Here is a 19,700-nt window from a genome sequence, read left to right as displayed (position 1 = left end):
TATTTTTTATTTTTTTTGAGAATCATTCCCACATAGTTGGTGATTGTTATTATCCAAACAAACATGTGCGTGGAGCGAAGGGACTTCTAGGCTGGCCGAGAGTGAGGATAGACATGAACTCAGCGTGAACAACTTGGATGAGCATGAGTAATGGATTGTGTGTTTTCCTTAATTTAGGGAATTGCTATTCGCTAGTGGAAGAGTAGTAAGTGTGTTCAACAAATAAAATTCCTAGTTTTTTGGAAGAGTTACCAGGTTTTTTTTCCTAGTTAATTGTATTTCGATTGTTTTCAGCTTATACTCAGCAGTCAGCAATCAGCACTGTCATTTAAGCAATGAGACTTGAATTATAAAGTGATGATGCAAAAAATCAGTGGGCTGATTGTTCAAACCAAGATTTGCTGGAAGACCTAAAAAGATGTAATAAATACATTCAAAGTGCACTGGTATGGTACCGATCCAAAACCCTTCGATCATTAAATTATAACTTCTCTAAAGATCTCTAAAAACTCTTTTAGACGTATAGGAACTGGAATTTCTCACGTACTACAAATTTTGTGATCTCTAGCCTATTTATGGGAGATCATGATTCATGAGTGGAATTTCGTATTTTATGTCACTTTACTCATGGGAGATATATTAGCAGAGTGGAGATAGTGGGAGCGAATTTTGGGGGGAACGAATTTTGGCCCACGTTCTGAAGTAGTTATCTAATGTGGTAAATCTCATTTGTGTCAAATTTGGTGACTGGCAATGCTTATGGACGAACATGCTCTTTTGACGATTGTCATACTGTGGATGGTCCTTACAAATTTTGGCTGGCCAATAAGTGCAAATCAATTGACCAAAAATTGCTATATCAAGCCCTTAAAAAAAAAAAAGAAAAAAAAAAAGGGTTACAAAGTGGAGCTTGAATGATTCAGAAAGTCTGATTTACTCAAGCAACCAAATATAAAAATATAAAAAGATGCAAATGAAAAGCTTCACATTATACCAAACAATAACTTTTTTAATTCTGTTTGCCAATTACTTCCTTGCTTGCTCATTAAACAAATCCCTTGTGACCATCATCGAATTTAGCAACCCAATTTGGTTTATATATTTCAAGTTGAGTGGCCAATTGCAAAAATTATTTGGGTTAATTCTCCTTGGTCCACAAGATTCTTGGAAATGAATTTCAATTCCATAACTGAGTCAATGAGATTTGTGATTCAATCAAAGGAAAAGGTTAAAACTCTCCCAACAAACAAGAAGTTAGAAAGTTCATGTGACATAATATGGATGACAATAAATCGAATTTTTGACATAAACTTAAAGGGAAGTAGTTGATCCTTTACTCTTAATTAGACAAAGCAACAAAATATACACTAATCAATTGATGTCTTGGAAATATGCAGTTGAAGATGATGCAACTCACGGTATCCCCAGTTCTCACTTTTCTGAAAATTAATTCTGATAATGAAGAAAAAGCATGCTTAGCAGTAGTTGGTAGAAAGCATAAAGGAGAAGTTCTTTTTGATTGGACTGATCGAATCTACTAACAACTTCAAAGTAGTTGAGTTGGGATTGAAGTTTGTTATTTGTGAAGGAGAAACTTTGAATATGATATCTTCTATTTAAAGTAACTCAACATCCCTAATGGAAAGGACCAAGAGAGAATAAATCACCAAGTAGTTGAGTTAATACTTTACCCTCCATTATTTTTTTATTCTTTTATATGTAGAAGAAATGTCAATGGTAAATTGTATGGTTAGAACATCTATGAAAATTAAGACTTTCCCTTAGTTTATTTATATTATTTATATATATATATATATATATATTTCATATTTTTTTAATAGTAAAAGGAAATCTATGTTGACTTGTATATATTTAGGCATGTAAAATGATGTTTATTATTTAAATTATTTAAAATTGATTAAATAATTTAAAAGTATACCCTTAAGTCTTAATGGTTTAATCTATATTATATTCAATAAAAAAAATATTGATAATAGTTAAAAAATTATTAATTTTGATCATTATGATTTATAGATAGTTCACAATTTACAGATTAACTAGATGAAAAAAAATTGTTTTGACTAACGTAAATATGTTAAATCATGTTACAGATTTACTTTAAAAGTTATATGGTTTTGATTTAATTTTTATCTATTTATTTAACTTGGTCTCCAGTAATGGTTTCCCTTTATAATGTCATTTTCCTTGCATAAAATTAAAATAGAATAAATAAAATAAAAAATAAAAGAAAGAAGGAACTATATGTGTCATGTAGAGAAGAACTTGCTCTACTTCCATAGCATCATAGTGTTAGTACTGTGTGATTGTTATGTCAATGCAATGTAGAAATCAAAATTTAAAAAAAATAGTAGAATTGCTGGGGAGTTGGGGGGGAAGGTGATAAAACCATCTGAAAGTCAAAGTTTCTGGAGGGCGAGAAGGTAGACCGGGAAGCATGGATAGGAATTAAGAAGTGAAAAAGTTTGGGTAGTTTAGCAGCGGCCTTATCCCATCTGAAAGTCATAATGGTTACCAAAATAGATAGTAGGACTAGGAAGAAAACATGAATATGGTCAACTTGTTTTAAGTACATAAACCTTGGACCATTCGAAGGTTTGGTAGAGGGTATAAAGACAACAAGACATAATGGTGGCTTCAGACTTACAGTTATTCGTTTGTTTTTTTTACAATTTAGAAAGGCTATTATATAAGATCAAGATTTATCTTGGCATTTCTTGGATCAAGATTCCATGATCGATATGGTTTAATTTATCAAGAAACAACTCTTAAGCTTTTTCTTTGTCTACCATGGCAATACGCTTAAGTGCTTGTTCTTCTTCCTCAGCCACCTTTATTGCACCCTCCTCATTCTGTCATGAGACTGAGACTATACTAAAAAGAAAGAATTTTGGAATCTGGGTTTGTCAGAACAATTCAAATTTTCATGAAAACAAGCGGTTTGAGCTGAAAGCTTCAAACGTGCAACCACTAAAGGCTGTTTCTTTGCAGGCTGGTGAGTTCTTAGGACCTCTACTTTTAACTTGAAAATTTGCTTCTTTATGATGGTCCTGGAACATGTGATTTTTTCTAAATAAATAACAATGTGTCTCGGACAATTCTTCAAATTCATTTAGGCATTCTTTGGTGTTTTTGGTTAAAAATTTTGAAGTTCATTTGTCGTATTAGAAAAGAAAAAAAAAATTGCCTTTAAATTTTCATAACACTGTTGATTGCTTTCCTTTTTTAGTTACTTTCCTTTTTCTCTTCAAGGAAAAGCAAAAGGAAAGTAATGAGAATTGGCTTAATTTTCTATATGCTTATGAGAATTATGTGTGTCACACACATATGGTTGTGAGAATTGGATTAATTTTCTATATGCTTATGAGAATTGGCTAGTTTCTTCTAGTTAGTTGGAGTCCCAATTCTGATATTGAAGTGGATTTATGGAGTAGGTGCACCTGCGAATTCTCTAGCTACAGAACGTGTTGTGAATCCAGTGCAAGAACACTACATTCCTTTCTTAGAAACAGTGAAAGAAGAGTCTACTCTCAGCATTGTTGTTGTTGGGGCTTCAGGGGATCTTGCTAGGAGGAAGATCTTCCCTGCACTATTTGCTCTTTTTAATGAAGATCGTTTGCCTGAGGTTTGATTCTATGATACTATGATACTTTCCTAACTGCTTCTAAAAATGTCTTAGCGTAATTCACTTTGTTATTGATCATTTCTTTTTTCTTTCTTTTTTACCCCTTTAACTACTATGCAGAATTTTACAATTTTTGGTTATGCACGGAGTATAATGACTGATGAGGAGCTGAGGAATATGATCAGCAAAACTCTGACTTGCAGAGTTGACAAGAGGTGCCCCCCCTCTCCTTTCTTGTGAAATGATCTTCATATGATATGTTTAACCCAATTAAGTTGTCTATTTTATGCTGATGACTCTAATTTGATGGTACAGGGAAAATTGTAATGAGAAGATGGATGCATTCTTAAAACGGTGTTTTTACCAATCCGGTCAATATAGTTCTGAGGAGCATTTCTTGGAATTAAACAACAAGCTGAAAGGAAAAGAGGTATTAATGCATGCTTTATAGAAATTAATATATATAAGATTCTATCTTCAATGACTTCCCTGCCAACTGTAACAATATATATATATATATATAGTTGCAAGTATCCTCATTATGGTTTTCGAAGCTTTAGTTGCAACCATGTACCTACTGAAACTAAAGACAATTAGGCTATAATATAAGATGTATCAGTTTTCCACAGCTATGGCATGTGATGAATCCATGGAAATTAATTAAAATTTGGCTGAAAAATACTAATTCTCTTTGTCACAATAGTGCATGTCAATCACAAACTATGGCAATGAGACAACGAGGAGTTATTATTTTGTTTAGTCTTGAAGCTGCAGGATTCCTTCATGATGCTGTGTAGTCCTTTTCTTCAATTGTCTCTGTTGTTGATTACTAGGAATGAATTAATATTAATTTATACTCCATGAAGTCAATTTGGACTATTATGAGAAAGTTTTGGCCATAGAAGTGCAAAAGCAAGCAGTATAGCTCCAGCTTCATAGGCGTTATATGAAAAAAAAATACTTCATTGATATGCATGGTTCTACATCCCTATAAGGTATTGCAATTGGACATCATAAAGAGAAAAATGCATATCAGACACCAATATACATATTACTAATACTCTAATTCATATTTCAAGATTTGGACTTCCAATTTTTCCCCCTACTAAATTGATCCTTGAGTTCCTTTAACTACAAGGAGTTGATAGCAATAGAGAATAATGTTTTTAGCAATTGTATGTCTCTAAAGTCAATAACTTGGCTTCTTTTAGGCTGGAAGACTTTCGAATAGGTTGTTTTACTTAGCAATTCCACCAAACATGTTCGTGGATGTGGCAAGATGCGCCAAACATCGTGCTTCTTCAGAAAATGGGTGGACTCGAGTCATTGTTGAAAAGCCATTTGGTCGTGACACAGAGTCATCCAGGGAGCTGACCAGAGGCTTAAAACAATATTTAAGTGAGGACCAAATATTCAGGTATGTAATTCTATGCATTTTGGTTCCTTGAGACAGATTTCAAGCCACTCATCCATGTGTGCATACACAGATCTTCAACCTTGCTAATCTTTTTTACAGAATTGACCATCACTTGGGCGAGGAGCTAGTGGAAAATCTCTTGGTGCTTCGCTTTTCAAATCTAGTTTTTCAGCCTTTATGGTCAAGAAACTACATTCGCAATGTACAGCTGATTTTTTCTGAAGATTTTGGGACAGAGGGACGAGGCAGGTTAGTTCAGTATCTTCTTTTTTCTATTCTACTCAAATTATTTCATTCCTTTTGGTACATCCCCAGAATTTCTCTCTTATAGTTATAGATACAAATATTGCCTCAATGCACTAGTTTTTCGTACAGGTACTTTGATAACTATGGTATCATCCGGGATATAATGCAAAACCATCTCCTACAAATACTTGCACTATTTGCAATGGACACACCTGTCAGCTTAGATGCGGAGGACATTAGGAATGAGAAGGTACTGAACATATCATTTAAATGATCTTTACTGTGTATCAGTATCAACACAACCGATAAATCCCATGACTAATGTTTTTAACATATTCCACAGCTTTTAATTAATTATCAATTAAATAAAATTGACCCTTTAAAGCAAAAATGCAGTCCATTATATGATCATACTCTTGTGACTAATATTATGTGCATGGCCTTGAATCAGGTTAAGGTTTTACGATCTGTGAAGCCAGTTCAGCTGGAAGATGTGGTTATAGGTCAATATAAGGGTGATTGTGATGGCAATACATCATATCCTTCCTATACTGATGACATGACTGTATCAAACAATAGCCTTACACCAACATTTGCAGCAGCCACTCTCTTTATCAATAATGCTCAATGGGATGGGGTTCCATTCCTGATGATAGCTGGGAAGGCTCTCCATTCAAAGCGGTAGGTAAATAATGCTCATGTCCATGAAGATCATTTCTTTGTTGAGCAGTAGTATAACATTGAAAGTGATAAAATGATCAAAATTCTTGTTGCATTGAAATTCCAGAACAGAAATCAGAGTTCAATTCAGGCATGTTCCAGGTAACTTGTACAATCACAAGTCTGGAACTGATTTAGATAATGCTACAAATGAGCTTGTGATTCGCATACAACCTGATGAAGCTATATATCTGAAGATCAACAATAAGGTCCCCGGTCTTGGAATGAGATTGGATCGTAGTGAACTTAACCTGCTTTATAAAGCCAGGTATAAACTACAACAAAATACAACTGACTTTAGATAGAAATCTGTAATATGTTTTTATATAATGCAGATAGGGTATCATGGAAATTTGCTGTTGCACTTTCCACTAAGGCTGAGTTTAGCTGGCTCTTTTTGAGGATATCTTTTATCTCTAGTTCTTTTGGTGGAGTGTAAAGTAATCAATTCTAAATTAGAAGTACTTCATCACAAAATATCATCTTGATTTGATTGGCTTGGAAAAGAATCTGATACTAGCCATTAGAAACTAATTATAAGTACATAAGTCACACCCATCAATTGATGAAAGAATTTTTGCCAATCATGTGAGTACTTTCATAACCTGACTACAATTATGAGCAAGTAACTAACTAGAGATATAATGAGTGGCATGCGGACACTACTGCACTTCTATCACACAATGTTTTCTTTTCTACTACTTCCTTTCAATTATGAGCTGCTAATGATAAGATTTGGTTTGTTAAGGTATCCAAGAGAAATATCAGATGCATATGAGAGGCTGCTCATCGATGCAATAGAAGGGGAGCGACGGTTGTTCATTAGAAGTGATGAACTAGATGCAGCTTGGCAAGTACTCACACCATTGTTGAAGGAATTAGAAGAGAAGAAGGTTGCTCCAGAGCTCTACACATATGGTAGTGGAGGGCCAGTTGGAGTGCATTATCTTGCTGCACAGCACAATATTCGCTGGGGTGATTTTGGTTACGAGGATTAATCAATAGATGGGGTCTTTAGCATGCGAGGATTAGTATTTTGATGATGATGATGATGATGATGATGATGATAATTGTTCAAAAGTATTCAAAACTCATTTCTTTCATATATATATATATATATATATTTTCTATGTATAATGTGTCGGTCTCAGTTAATTTATAATGTACAAATTAAATAAAGGGAATGTAAGTTTGGATTCTGCAACATGTATATGTACAAGTAACAAACAATTGTAATAAAATGAAATTCATGAATTAGTATTATCATTTTTTATGTGATTTTCTTTCTTTGAGATGTGTTAAATATATATAAGCAACGCGATGCGTTATACTATATTGTATATGCTAAAGTGGATGTGAAAGGGGAAGCATAAAATAGGAATACTGAGAACACGAGGGTTACGTGGTTCGGCCTTGTCGGCTTACATCCATGGAAGAATCCCTTAAGAACTACTTCTTTATTATGTAAGAGTGTAGTACAATAACCTGTGTTACAATAAACCCTAACATAAGTATATATAGGAGACTAAATCCTAGACTACTAGTACAAGTAGGAGTGAGCTTGGGCCTATTACATTGGACTAATATGTCTAATATATCTCTAACACCCTCCCTCAAACTCAAGGCGGAAGCTCGATGAATGCTTAAGGTTGGATAAGCATGAGAAGATATCATGAAGATGCCTTGAAGAATGCCTTTGAATAAACCATGATGAAGAATGTGCCAATTGACCAATTTTGGTGCTTCAAATGAAGAAAAAAAAAGTCCAAAATCGGAATCTACGCAAAAAATTGAGCAAGATAGGCCCTTTCGAAAATTTTAACTTTTGGTCAAAGGTTAACACAAAAGTCAAAGTCAACAAAAGTCAAAGTCAACTGATCAAGACGGTCAAGGGTCAACTGTTAGTCGACGGTCTACACAGTCCAGGTTGGTTCTGGGTCAGGTCACGGATTGAGCTGTAGAGCTGTTGATGTCATCATGATAACATGCCATTAACATGGACTAGGGCTAATATGGCTAGGGCTTGCATGGCTCTTGCTAACGTCAATAGATGATGTCATGGATGATGTCAGAAGAATGCTGACATAGTTCTTCGGCATATGCACGGCACTTGACGGGGACGGCGCATGATAGGACCTCCAAATGGTGCGTGTAGGCGCGTGTGACAGAGGATGGTAGCAAAATTTCACAATTTTGCAAATCGGGAGACAACAAGACTGATAAAGCAGCACGTGTGACCATAATCCTATCTAGGAGTTGAGAATTTTGGCGGCACGTGGGAGGAGAAGTCAGAGCCTTTTTCCACGCCTGGTGGTGCATGCAACTGCCAATGGAGACTAAGTTCTTAGGTTTTGGCTGCGGGAGGCCGTGGAGCATGTTTGTGGTGTTGATTTCATTAGGCGAAGCCTTAATTTGCACAAATTTGAAAGGGGAGGCACGAATTGCTTGGGCTGTGATTTAAGACATGGCGGCAAGATAGCGACAGTAATTTGTGGAAGTTGTGTGATGCAATGGGGTTCAGATCTAAAAACAAGCAGGGATACTGTGGATCTGTGCTATACATGTATGAATCTTCTTTACTGTGTAAAGATGTTTTTTTGATGCCATGAACAAAGTTTGGCTTTGATACCATGTTAAATATATATAAGCAACGTGATGTGTTATACCATGTTGTATATGCTAAAGTGGATGCGGAAGGGGAAGCATAAAATAAGAATATTGAGAACATAAGGGTTACGTGATTTAGCCTTGTCCGCCTACGTCCAAGGAGGAAATCCTTAAGGGTTACATCTTTATTATGTAAGAGTGTTGTACAATAACCTGTATTACAATGAACTCTAAAATAAGTATATATAAATGATTAAACCCTAAACTACTAGTACAAGTAGGAATGGGCTTGGGCCTATTATATTGGATTAATATGTCTAATATATCTCTAACAAAATAGACCAAGTGGTTGGATTGTTTGTCATTGTGGAAAACGTTCAATGGATGTTGATCTTGCTATTGGGCAGATTTTCATGCTAAATTTACTTAGGCTGTGTTGGGCAATATGTAAATTATTTTCCGAGTGTAAAATATTTTCAGGTGAAAATATCTTTGGGAAAGGAAAATATTTTCTAGTGTTTGGTTGCATTTTTGAAAATTGTATTAGAAAATTTTTCAAGTGTTTGGTAACATTTTGGAAAATGCAAATTTTCTACTAGTTTCTCACATTTTCTTAGCCATTTTCTCAGCTTTCAAACAAATTTTATAATATAAAATTACAAGATATAAACTTTTTAAAGAAATAAAAATCAAAATAAAACCATTAACTTTCAAACTCGGTCAAACAGAGAGGGGGAGGAAGAAAGAGTAAGAGATTGAGGGAAAGAGAGAGGTAGATCGAGAAACTTGGTTGAAATCGGGTCGGGGGGGGGGGGGGTTGATCTAGAGGTGGTGATGAAGAGATCGGTCATCTAGAGGGCAGCGACGACAAGATTGAGAGAGGTGGAGGAGACGAGCTACAGAGTGGCGACAACGAGAACGAGATACAAGGCTCTGATCTGCGTTTGGCATTGATGACGAGCTTCAGGGGCGACGAGAACGAGATGAAGGTATGGGTTGGTTCGGACGACGATGGGTTAGTGGAGGACGAGGACAAAGGATAGGTCGGCGGAGTGGCTTGCATGTGACGGCAGGGCCGTGTGTCGAAGGGTGGTTCTAGGCATCATCGGCAGTACCCTCTCCTTACTCAGCTTGGGCTTGGCATGAGTGATTTCCGGTCTTCTTTGGGTTTTCTCTTTGAGCTCTCTCTCTCTCTCTCTCGCTCAGTCTCTCTTCAGATTTTCAGTCTGTAAAACTAAGTTTGAAGGTAAATCAAATGTGGAATTGATTTTACGGTTTTAGGGACTGAATTTTACGGTCAATGAAATGGTTTTCAGTTTGACCAAATTTTACATGTACAACCAAACACACATCAGGGTGTAAAATATTTTCTCAAATTCATTTTCAACCGAAACAAATGCAACCTTAGTCTCAATGAACAACCTAAAACAAATACTAAGGAAAACTCCTAACTAATTTATATGAATCAAGAATGCATAGCATAACCCAAAAATGCCTGGAGAGCGCTTCAAACCTTTATTACTTTACTACAAAGTACAAAAGAAAGAAAAAAAAATATTACAAAAAATCTACCTTAACCTAAATCAATCACTATGGCTTTAAATATCCATTCAATTACATAAAATGCATTGTTTCCCTCATTGTAGACACTTTTTCCCTTACTCATACTGTTTACTTGCCAAAGGATTTGGATCCTCTCCATTTCCCTTTGAAATGGAGAGTCTCTAGTTCACGGATAGGATCATTTTGAAAACTATCAAAAGTAAAAAAAAAAAAAACGTGCCACGTCAATTAAAATGTAAACACACACTTAACTGGGGTTAAACACTTAAACTAGAGGGTTGTTTAACTCAACCGGACAAATTCTACTAGAAAAAAAAAAAAAAAAAAAAAAAAAAAAAAAAAAAAAAAACCCTTTTAGGAGGGAAAAGTGAAACATAGGTATATCCGTGCACGTTCAAAGTTTCACAAATTTTATCCAAAAAAAAAAAACTTCACAGCAGGTTCTGAGAACAAGTTCAGAGCACATCTCTATTTCTATCTTGCCAAAACAAAGGTATATCCGTAAAACTTGTTTATGCTTATCTTATTTGATGTTTGATCATTTTTCTGCATTTATATTGTTGGTTTGGTGAGTTTATATTGTTGTTTTGGTGGTTAGATGCAAGTTAGAGTCTATCTGAATTTTTATTTTTAATTTTTTGAGATAAAGATTGAATCTTTATAATGGCTGGATGATTCTTGGAGTCCATCTCATTTTTACTGCATTTATATTGTTGTCTTGGTGAGTTTATATTGTTGTTTTGATGGCTGGATGCAAGTTAGAGTCTATCTAAACTTTTATTTTTAATTTTTTGAGATAAAGATTGAATCTTTATTAGTATATGGCATATTTGATTGCCTGGTCTATCCACACCAATGGTCCCTGTCCTGCCTGGTCTATTTCCCATTTGATTGCTGACATTCAAGACTTGGCTATGTCTTTTGTTTCTTGCAATTTTAGTTGGATTAGTAGATGCCGTAACTCTACTGCGCATTCAACAGCTAAATTTTCCCTTGCTTCCAATGACTCTTTCATTTTTACTCTATCTCATTTTTTTACATCATCTCTGTTTTGAAAACAAATGATAGGTGAAAGTTATAATAAATTTATGGTCAATTTTTTTCTAGGGATAATGATGGGAATACATGTTCCTTCTAATGTGCCTATGGAATCTACCCCATTTAAAGGGATGGAATTTGAAGCAGATGAGATTGCATATGATTTTTATAATGAATATGGCATCTACAAGTTCTTCATCATATCAAGGAAGCTCATCAGCAAGTGTTGCATTAGCATCACATTTAGAGAGTATATCAAGTGTTATAGGCTCCAACGACAAAATTAGTGGTGCAGGAGGTCTCTTAACTCAAGGAAGTGTTGCAAGTGGAGGTCCCTTAACTCAAGAAAGTGTTACAAGTGGATGGAATGAGATGGTTCACAAAGTCAAGCCATTTTTCTAGTTTAGGATCATGTTTTATAATCTATGACACATGTTGAAATTAAGTGCTCTTGTTTTGTAATTTTCCTAGTTTAGGACTGAAGTTTTGATGGTCCAAAACTTAGTCACATTTGGTCACATTCAAATGTTCAAACTTAGTCACATTTGTGACCAAGTGTTCTAGTTTTGTAATTTTCTTACTTTAAGATTGAAGTTATGATGATCCATAAATTTCCTTTTGTTACCAACTGACAGTGATCTGTATGTCTGATGTATCTCTGCATGGTGTTAATTTCTGCATAATTATTTGTTGCTGTAGAAATTTTTATGTTTTTCTACATAATTACTGTTTCTACAAATTGAACATTCCGTAGATTGTAATTTCTGCATAATTACTGTTTGTGTTTCTACATAATTACTGTTTGTAATTTCTGCATAATTAATGTTTCTGCATAATTATTGTTTGTATTTCTACATAGTTGTTGTTTTCTGTAGAAGGTTTCGGATGTATTAGGAATGGACCAGTTTCCTTCTTTGCTGTAGATAGTGTTCAGTTTTTGTCTAGGCAGGAGTTGTTTTTATATGCAAGTGTTGCTGTTTGGGGAAAAAAATTATATAAATAAGCCAAACTTTTAGCATATGTTTCTAAGGCAAGTACCCAATGCCATCAGTGAATATAATGTATTTTGCAATAAAGTAATCTAGTTGCCATCTTGCCTTATTGCAATCTAGTTGCCATCAGTGAATATAATGTATATTGCAATATATTTTGTAATTATTGTGGTACACCAAAAACTGTTATTGGTGTTAATTAGTGATCATTAATATTTACAAGTGATGCTGTGTTTCTATGTTCATTAGTATTTGCCCTTTCTCCCATTGAAAGCATTCTTCATATTATATAGTCAACCTGTGCAGATTGTACCATCTCTTTTGGATCAAGCTTCTTTTATTTTTGAGTGTATTATATAGTCAACCTGCATATTTAGTTTGAGTGTATTAATGGTTTAGGTTCCATTTTGTTGCTTGGTAGACACATGATGTTTCTACAGTCTCAAATTGCTGTCTAAAATAGTACATTTAAACCATTCACATTTTACAGGTTGTAGAACAAGTTAGACTGCACATTGTTTGGGTACAGTGGAGCACCATTTAAAAGACCATTTACTTGAATATTTTTTGAGTTTTTATGTTGTATGCATACAGCTGAGGAGTTAATCTGCTTCTTTTTTATGGTTCCTAATAGTATCACAAACAAGCCTTTTAAGGTACTGTTCAAACTGCTTTGATGTTGAGTGCATACAAGGCACAAACACTTCACAACAATACAATAAATTGGTATACAAGTCATAGATTAATTAAAAAGACCATGTTCCATTGCTAAAGTCTCGAATTACAGAGAGAATTACACCAAAATTCAGACATTTTCCCACTAATACATACCAACACAAACATTCTGCCAAAACCTACCAACATACACCAAAATTATGGCCTTTTCCCACTAATACCTACCCACCTAATGACCCATTTCCCCCGCACCTATTTAGCCAACCAAAAGAAGCATCAAGCAAAGTAGCATCCCACTTATCACTAGAGATAGCCCCAGGCAAATGAACAACATCTTCTCTCACTTCATGTAGCCTCTGCTCCGTTGCCTCTTCAACCAAAATCATGAAAAACAACAACAAATAGTATGAGCAAAATCTGGTCACAGCCAATCCAATACTTGTATTAGCAAAATACTAAAATCCTTGAAACTAAAAAAGACCCACTAAAGAAAATAGCTATAAAATAAAAACCCTTGTGCTCTCTGATCTTCCAAAACTAAAAAGCATTTGCACCATTATGCTATCACATAAACAATATACATTGAAGAAAAACCAATTGCACTCCACAGATCAATTTCCTCTTGAATCAATATAACAAGCAAAAACACAAGAACCAAAAGTAAAAAACAAACATCTCTAATAAAGGCAAACTTGTGTACTCGAACCACTCTTCGGCCCCTTGAAATGCTTATGATTCCAACCACAACACACGTTACAAAAGAAGCACCACCTAGTATTGTATTAAGGCCAACATCACATGTACCTTCACCCATAAACGAGACGATGCTTGAAAAGAAATCAGGAGCACCATTGCCAAGAGAAAGCTAAGTAACCCAGCAATTGTAGGAGACAATTTTAGTAAACTTGATAAGCTTCAAGTGAAGAACAAAAGTACTCAGAAACCCAAAAATTGAAAAGAAATTTAAAAACTTTACAAAGAAATTTAAAAACCTAGAAACTTACCCAGAAATTTGGAAACTCATAGTGTGAGGTGAGCGAGGAGCTAAGTTCGTGGGTGAGGGATCGAACTTGAATCCATGAGAGCAAGGAGCTGAGTTTGTGGGTTAGGGATTTCAATATGTGTGGTGAGCAAAGAACTAAGTGAGGAGCTGAGTTAAAAGCTTGATCAAATCGTAGCCTTGGCGTAGGTGGTATTGGTGGCACCGTGACGACAGAGCGAGAGAGAAAGTCAAACCTTGGAGAAGAGAGTGAGAAAGAGAGTTTGAAATATTCAGATGGATTTGGTGAGAGAGAAACTGTGGTTTGTCTGATTGAGTTAAAGAGCCTCTAGTTTAAGTGTTTAACCATAGTTAAGTGTGATTTGGGTTAAGTTATGACATGGCACATTTTTTACCCTTAATAGTTTTCAAAATGATCATATCCGTGAACTGGACACTCTCCATTTCAAAGGGAAATGGAGAGGATCCGGATCCCTTGTCAAGTAACTGCCCTATACCAATGCCACCTCCAAGTATGACCAACACAGCCTACAGAGCACATCCCCACCCATATACAAGCCACACCCCAAACTCATTTTCATACATAAATTAACTAGCATGTCTATATTATCTTAATTGGTGTAGTGGGTCCTTTTTACAATGTTGGGTTGGGCTGGGCTGCCTCCTGCGGTATTAGGTCTAAATGTTCTAAGTAAGGAGTTAGGACCGGTCCAACTGCAACTCACTTTGGTTCGACTTGTGCACAAACTATGCCTTGTTTGCTAGGCTTTGGTCACAGGCCCATGGCAGGCAAAATTGCTGCAAGTAAGTTATGACAGGCAAATATGATAAAGACAATACAAGAAATGGTAGACAAAATGAATAAAAGGGAGAAACAAGAGGCAACCCGTAGAGCGAAAGTAGAGAAATAAATGATGAATAATAACAATGGGGTTATTGAGTAAAAGAGGGGAAAATCAGTCTACCATGCCAAATAATGTTGTGGAGCTGAAACCAAAAAGGTAAACCACTTCCTCAATGCGATTAATCTCCTAGGGGAAAGAAATTAATTGCTGGGAATGGGCCTAAATGGTTTATGTTTAATAGGGATCCTCTGTCTTTTTTTGATAGAGAGCAGGGCTCTAGAGGGAGAGAAGAGATCAACCTATTGATGCATGCCTGCCGTTCTATACTCTCTATTCTCTATCCTTCCTAGTTTTTCCTTTCTTTCTTTTTTTTTCTTCCTTTTCTTTCTCCGTGTTTTTTTATTTTGTTGTGATACTCCCTTGGAGGTTGCTATTACAGTGTTTTTGTGATTGTGATCCCCTAACCGTCTCTCCCCTCTCTACTGTGCATGGAAAAGCCCCTTTTTATAGTGCCTACCATGACTAAATTTTACTATTTTAACTTTTAACAACCTTTGTCTGGTCTGGGTATCCTTACTGACCACTTATTGGTTTGCTAGCCACCACCACTTATGCCGGTCGTGGCACCAGACAAAGAAGGCTATTTTGTTCGTTTACCTGCCGTGCTACAGTGTGAGAGCTTTCTCTCTCTTCCTATCCCTCATGGCTTGCACCTAGTAGTCCTAGCTCATCCTTGCTTCCTTTAGGTGGTATGTCATCCCAGCAGGACGTATCCCCCAAAAGAGCCCGAGCAGAAACCCCAGAATAGGTTTTCCCCTCTCTCCACTGCCAAACCATGCCCTTTCACCTCTGATCCATGACCTCACCACCTCTTGTATTAGCTGGGTACAGGCTGGTGATATCTGGGCCTTGCGCGTGCTTCACTTCCATGTATATCCGAAATTTGCCTGCTACTCACGCATTCGCCGTGGTCTGGAGACTTGTCTGCACATCCTGCCGCCCATCCTTGGCTTCTTATGGTGTGAACCATTTTCTGGCTTCTCATTCTTTAAAGCTTGCTCCTTTCAAGGCTAGGCTTTTGCTTGGCCGTGGGCTTTTCCTCCTTCGGCCCACTCTCTTGTTCTTTTCTACAATCTTTGTGTGTCTTGTCGTACTGCTCTGCCATTCCTGCCATGGCGTTATTTGACCTAAGCCTGCTGGGCCTCTTTGGGCTTGTTGCTTATTCTTCCCTCAATGACTCAATATAGTCATTTAAGCCTTTTTGGTTACGTTGGGCATCCTTGGCCCATTTACTTTCCTTGGGCCCTTTTGGTCTTTTTCCTAGCTCTGCATTCGCATGGGCTTTTACTAACTCCTTTTAGCTTTCCTAGCCCAATTACCTTATCTTTCATCCTTGGGGTTCATGAACTTTCTATCAACCCCTTACTTTCTTTACTTTCATTACTTCGGGCCTGCTGTGACCCATTCTCACTTTTCTACATCACATACTGTCAATAAGTTTGCTTTTTCTCTCTTTTCGGGGCCCCTTTAGGCCCGTCTACTTCTTCATGGCCCATTTGTTTATTTCATGGACCTGCAATTCATTATTCCTGCCATTTGGAGTTAATGGTTTTTCCTATCCACTTATTAACTCTTTTTTGCCCATATTGCTGGGCTTCCAAAAATGATCATCAACAATTGGTATTACTCAGACTGCTTCTCTAGTCAATAGCCTTAATTAGCTTTCTTTTTAGGTCATGTTTCACTACAACTTTTGGCCTAGTTTTGCAGATCACACCTCTAAGTAGTCTCCATAGGTATGATTTGCACCGTCTTCGGTAACATCAAGCCTCGATCACCACATACATCTAGCATTTAGATAAGCCTATCATTTTCATTCAATTTGTTAGAGATATCAGGACCAATCTGGGTGAAAGGCTAAAGTTTATAATATATCATATGTCGGTTTATTGTATTAAGACTTAATTACTACAAGTAATTCTAATCCTACTTATAGTGTAAGTAGTGTGATTCAACGTTAGCTTACTATATATACCATTGAATGATTTTATTGCATGTCATACACAGAGCTTACTAGTAAAAATGTAACTATGGAAGACTTCCCATTATGGACGTACACTTCTACTGCCAAACAACGTTAATTCTCTCGCATTCTCTGTCTCATTTGCTCTATTTTTCTTATCTTCCCGTACACTTTCTCTTTATCTGTCTCATTTATTTTCTTGTTCATATATTTATCTTGATATTAAGTTATGCTTCCAAGGAAAACCCAAGAGAACATTCACATAACATATGTTCACACCATTTGCAAAGCTTGAAACGCAACTTAAGCCCATTACTAATGTTGTATTAGTACAGTAATGACTTAGGAATGACCTGTGTCACCATTTCGTATCATCATCATGTTCACGATTGGAACACATTTCCAAATCATAAATTTGTCTTGGCATTTACCATAAATCTGAAAACGTACACGACAATGATCTTATATTTTATGTCATACTAATAGTATTTAAAAAAAGCAACAATAAAATACACACCGCAACTAGAAATTTTGTGCTCTTTACAGATCACATAGACATGACAACTGAATGGCACTATACAACACATGATATACATCAAGACAAATCAAATAAATTATGAAAGGGCCCGAGCAAATGGGGCTCGTTATTTCTTTTCTTTTTTCTTTTTTTCTTTTTTTCCATAATTAAAATGTAATATTAAAAGTACCCAAAAAAAAAAAAAAAAATCAAATCTCTCACGATGAAAGCTGTATAGCAATGGAACTTTTTATGTAGCGCCAGGGTGTCACACTCATGTGATATTAACGTTACACCACTAGTCCACTAATCATAGAGCCAAAAACCCCACACAAAAACTCAAAATCACCATGATCAATCTCCCACCGTCCAATCCACTAGCCCCATTGTTATCAGCCGTCTGATTCCCCACATCATCACCCTCAGGCGAATCGGCTGCCGGTGTTGCTGCGGCGGCCTCTTTGGCGGCCTTAGGTGCCTCAGCCTTTGTTGTTGGTGCAACCTTAAACAACTCTCTAGGCAACAATACCTTATCAACCTTATAAACCACTAACGGCTCTTCATCCTTTAACGTCCCCGTTAATTTTGCCGTTACAACCTTCGTCTTCAACGTAACCTCCTCGCCGTCATTTTGGATGTTAAAGTCATATTTGTTAGCTCCGTCAGTTGCTAACGTGTTTATGATTCCGTTATTTGACTTCAACATTTGTATAGACTGGTACACAGGAATTCCGTGATATAACAGTAATGATATCTTTTGTGGTGCTGTTAAATTCTTGTACTTAGGCATGAAGCCGTTAATAACAGTGTCGGTTGGGCAAAAAACTGTTAAACCTCCGTCAATGTTTTCCTGGAATGTTGTGTCGGCTCCTGAAGCTATTAATAAGTCGGCAAATGCTTTGCAGCCTTGCTTGGACAATATAGCCGTTAAATTCAGCTGGCCTGGACCTGGTGTTGGTGCTTCAGCTTCAGTGGAAGTTAATACCTACAATTTCCATTTACAAATTCTTATTAGTATAATTATATAATTTTTTTTTATGGTAAAGAATCAATATATTTGGTATATGTGATGTATTTAGTTTACAAAATATACTGTGTGCACTAATATTTACTCATGGCAAAAAAGTATATGTGATGTATAATACTTGAATTTATATATCTATGAGTTGATTTTCTAAAACTTGCTATCAGAAACAAATTTATGAGGCTATTTTCAGTTATCTAAGAATCCATCCTTGTTTTGTTCTAGTCAAATACTCAAAATATTCTTTAGAATTAACAATTTCTAAAATTACTTTATTGATTTGCTTACTGCCTTTTGCAATTTTGGAAAAAAAAATTGCAAATTATTGTTACTACTAATTAATTAATGTGTACCTGACTGATTTGTAAGACGGAGATATTGTAAGGAATCTCCTTCACGGACTTCACATAGACAGCATCAAGATTGCCATTACTATCTTCAGCACCAAACCCAACTTTACCACCTTTAAGGTCGGTGACATTCACGTAGCCTGAGGAACCAGCGGCTGAGCCTGTGGCCTGGAACATGGAGGAAGTCAAGGCAGAACCATTTGTGATTTGGTGGAGTTTCTTGGAACCAAAGTAATCGACAAGGACATGGAGGGAGAGCACGTTCTTAATGGTGTAGACAGAGAGGTGTTTGGAGAGGAGGGATGACATGGCAGCATTGTCCACGGCGAGGACAGTGATGGTGAGGCGGCGGTTTATCTCAGAGGCGAGGTGGGTGATGGTGAGATAGTGATTGAAGGTCGAGAACTCGGGGTGTTGGGCAAGTATTTGGGTGATATTGTGTGCATTGCTAGAGGGGAATAGGAATAATAGCAAGAGAGGGATTGCGAATATGGAGGTGAGTGCTGGTGATTGCCTCATTGTGATGGTGAAAGAGGCAGAGGAGAGAAGAGAAGTCTAGAATTGGAGTGTGAAGGAGGAAGAAAGTGTTGTGACTTAAGTAATTGAGCATGGGACCAAAATTCTTGTATGATTGTGCTAGCTTGGCATTAGGTTGGATGGGGTCCATAATGGGGTACCTTATGGGGCACTGATGAGAGGGATATAGTTTGAAAAACATGTCTCATATATGATGGTTTAGATGAATATAACATTTGAAAAACATTTTTATATTTGGAAGCATGAAACCCATCTAATAATCTAGATACCTACTGGTCATTTTTAATTAGTAATTTGGGATGTAATAGATTTTACTATTTTATTGACAAAATTGCTCCTTCAACACATGTTTGCCATGCTTCTTCCACTTGATTCAAGTTTTCTCCAAATCGATTGGCAAAACGTTGTTTTCAAACCAAATTAGACATGGCATCAACCGGCCATGACTGGAATTTCTTCTAACTTGGTGAGAACATAAATTAGTTTCACATTCGAATTTGGTT

General features: G+C 36.3%; 2 protein-coding genes across 2 annotated transcripts; one reads left to right on the top strand and one right to left on the bottom strand.

Moving 5' to 3' along the window:
- Window positions 1–2,673: 2,673 nt before the first annotated feature.
- Window positions 2,674–7,292, top strand: LOC126720909 (glucose-6-phosphate 1-dehydrogenase, chloroplastic-like). The gene is made up of 10 exons (XM_050423757.1): window positions 2,674–3,013; window positions 3,453–3,643; window positions 3,764–3,858; window positions 3,959–4,073; window positions 4,855–5,060; window positions 5,160–5,309; window positions 5,436–5,556; window positions 5,758–5,987; window positions 6,094–6,294; window positions 6,775–7,292. Exons 1-10 carry the CDS (start codon window positions 2,809–2,811, stop codon window positions 7,022–7,024), a joined length of 1,764 nt encoding a protein of 587 aa, XP_050279714.1. The 5' UTR covers window positions 2,674–2,808; the 3' UTR covers window positions 7,025–7,292.
- Window positions 7,293–17,292: 10,000 nt separating this feature from the next.
- On the bottom strand, window positions 17,293–19,248 carry LOC126720908 (fasciclin-like arabinogalactan protein 2). The gene is made up of 2 exons (XM_050423756.1): window positions 18,664–19,248; window positions 17,293–18,271 (listed from the first exon to the last, which is right to left on the bottom strand). Exons 1-2 carry the CDS (start codon window positions 19,177–19,179, stop codon window positions 17,597–17,599), a joined length of 1,191 nt encoding a protein of 396 aa, XP_050279713.1. The 5' UTR covers window positions 19,180–19,248; the 3' UTR covers window positions 17,293–17,596.
- Between the last annotated feature and the right edge of the window lie 452 nt (window positions 19,249–19,700).

Source organism: Quercus robur, chromosome 4, assembly GCF_932294415.1.
Source record: "Quercus robur chromosome 4, dhQueRobu3.1, whole genome shotgun sequence".
In the NCBI taxonomy this organism is placed as follows: domain Eukaryota; kingdom Viridiplantae; phylum Streptophyta; class Magnoliopsida; order Fagales; family Fagaceae; genus Quercus; species Quercus robur.
This window is presented reverse-complemented; position numbering and strand designations above follow the sequence as displayed.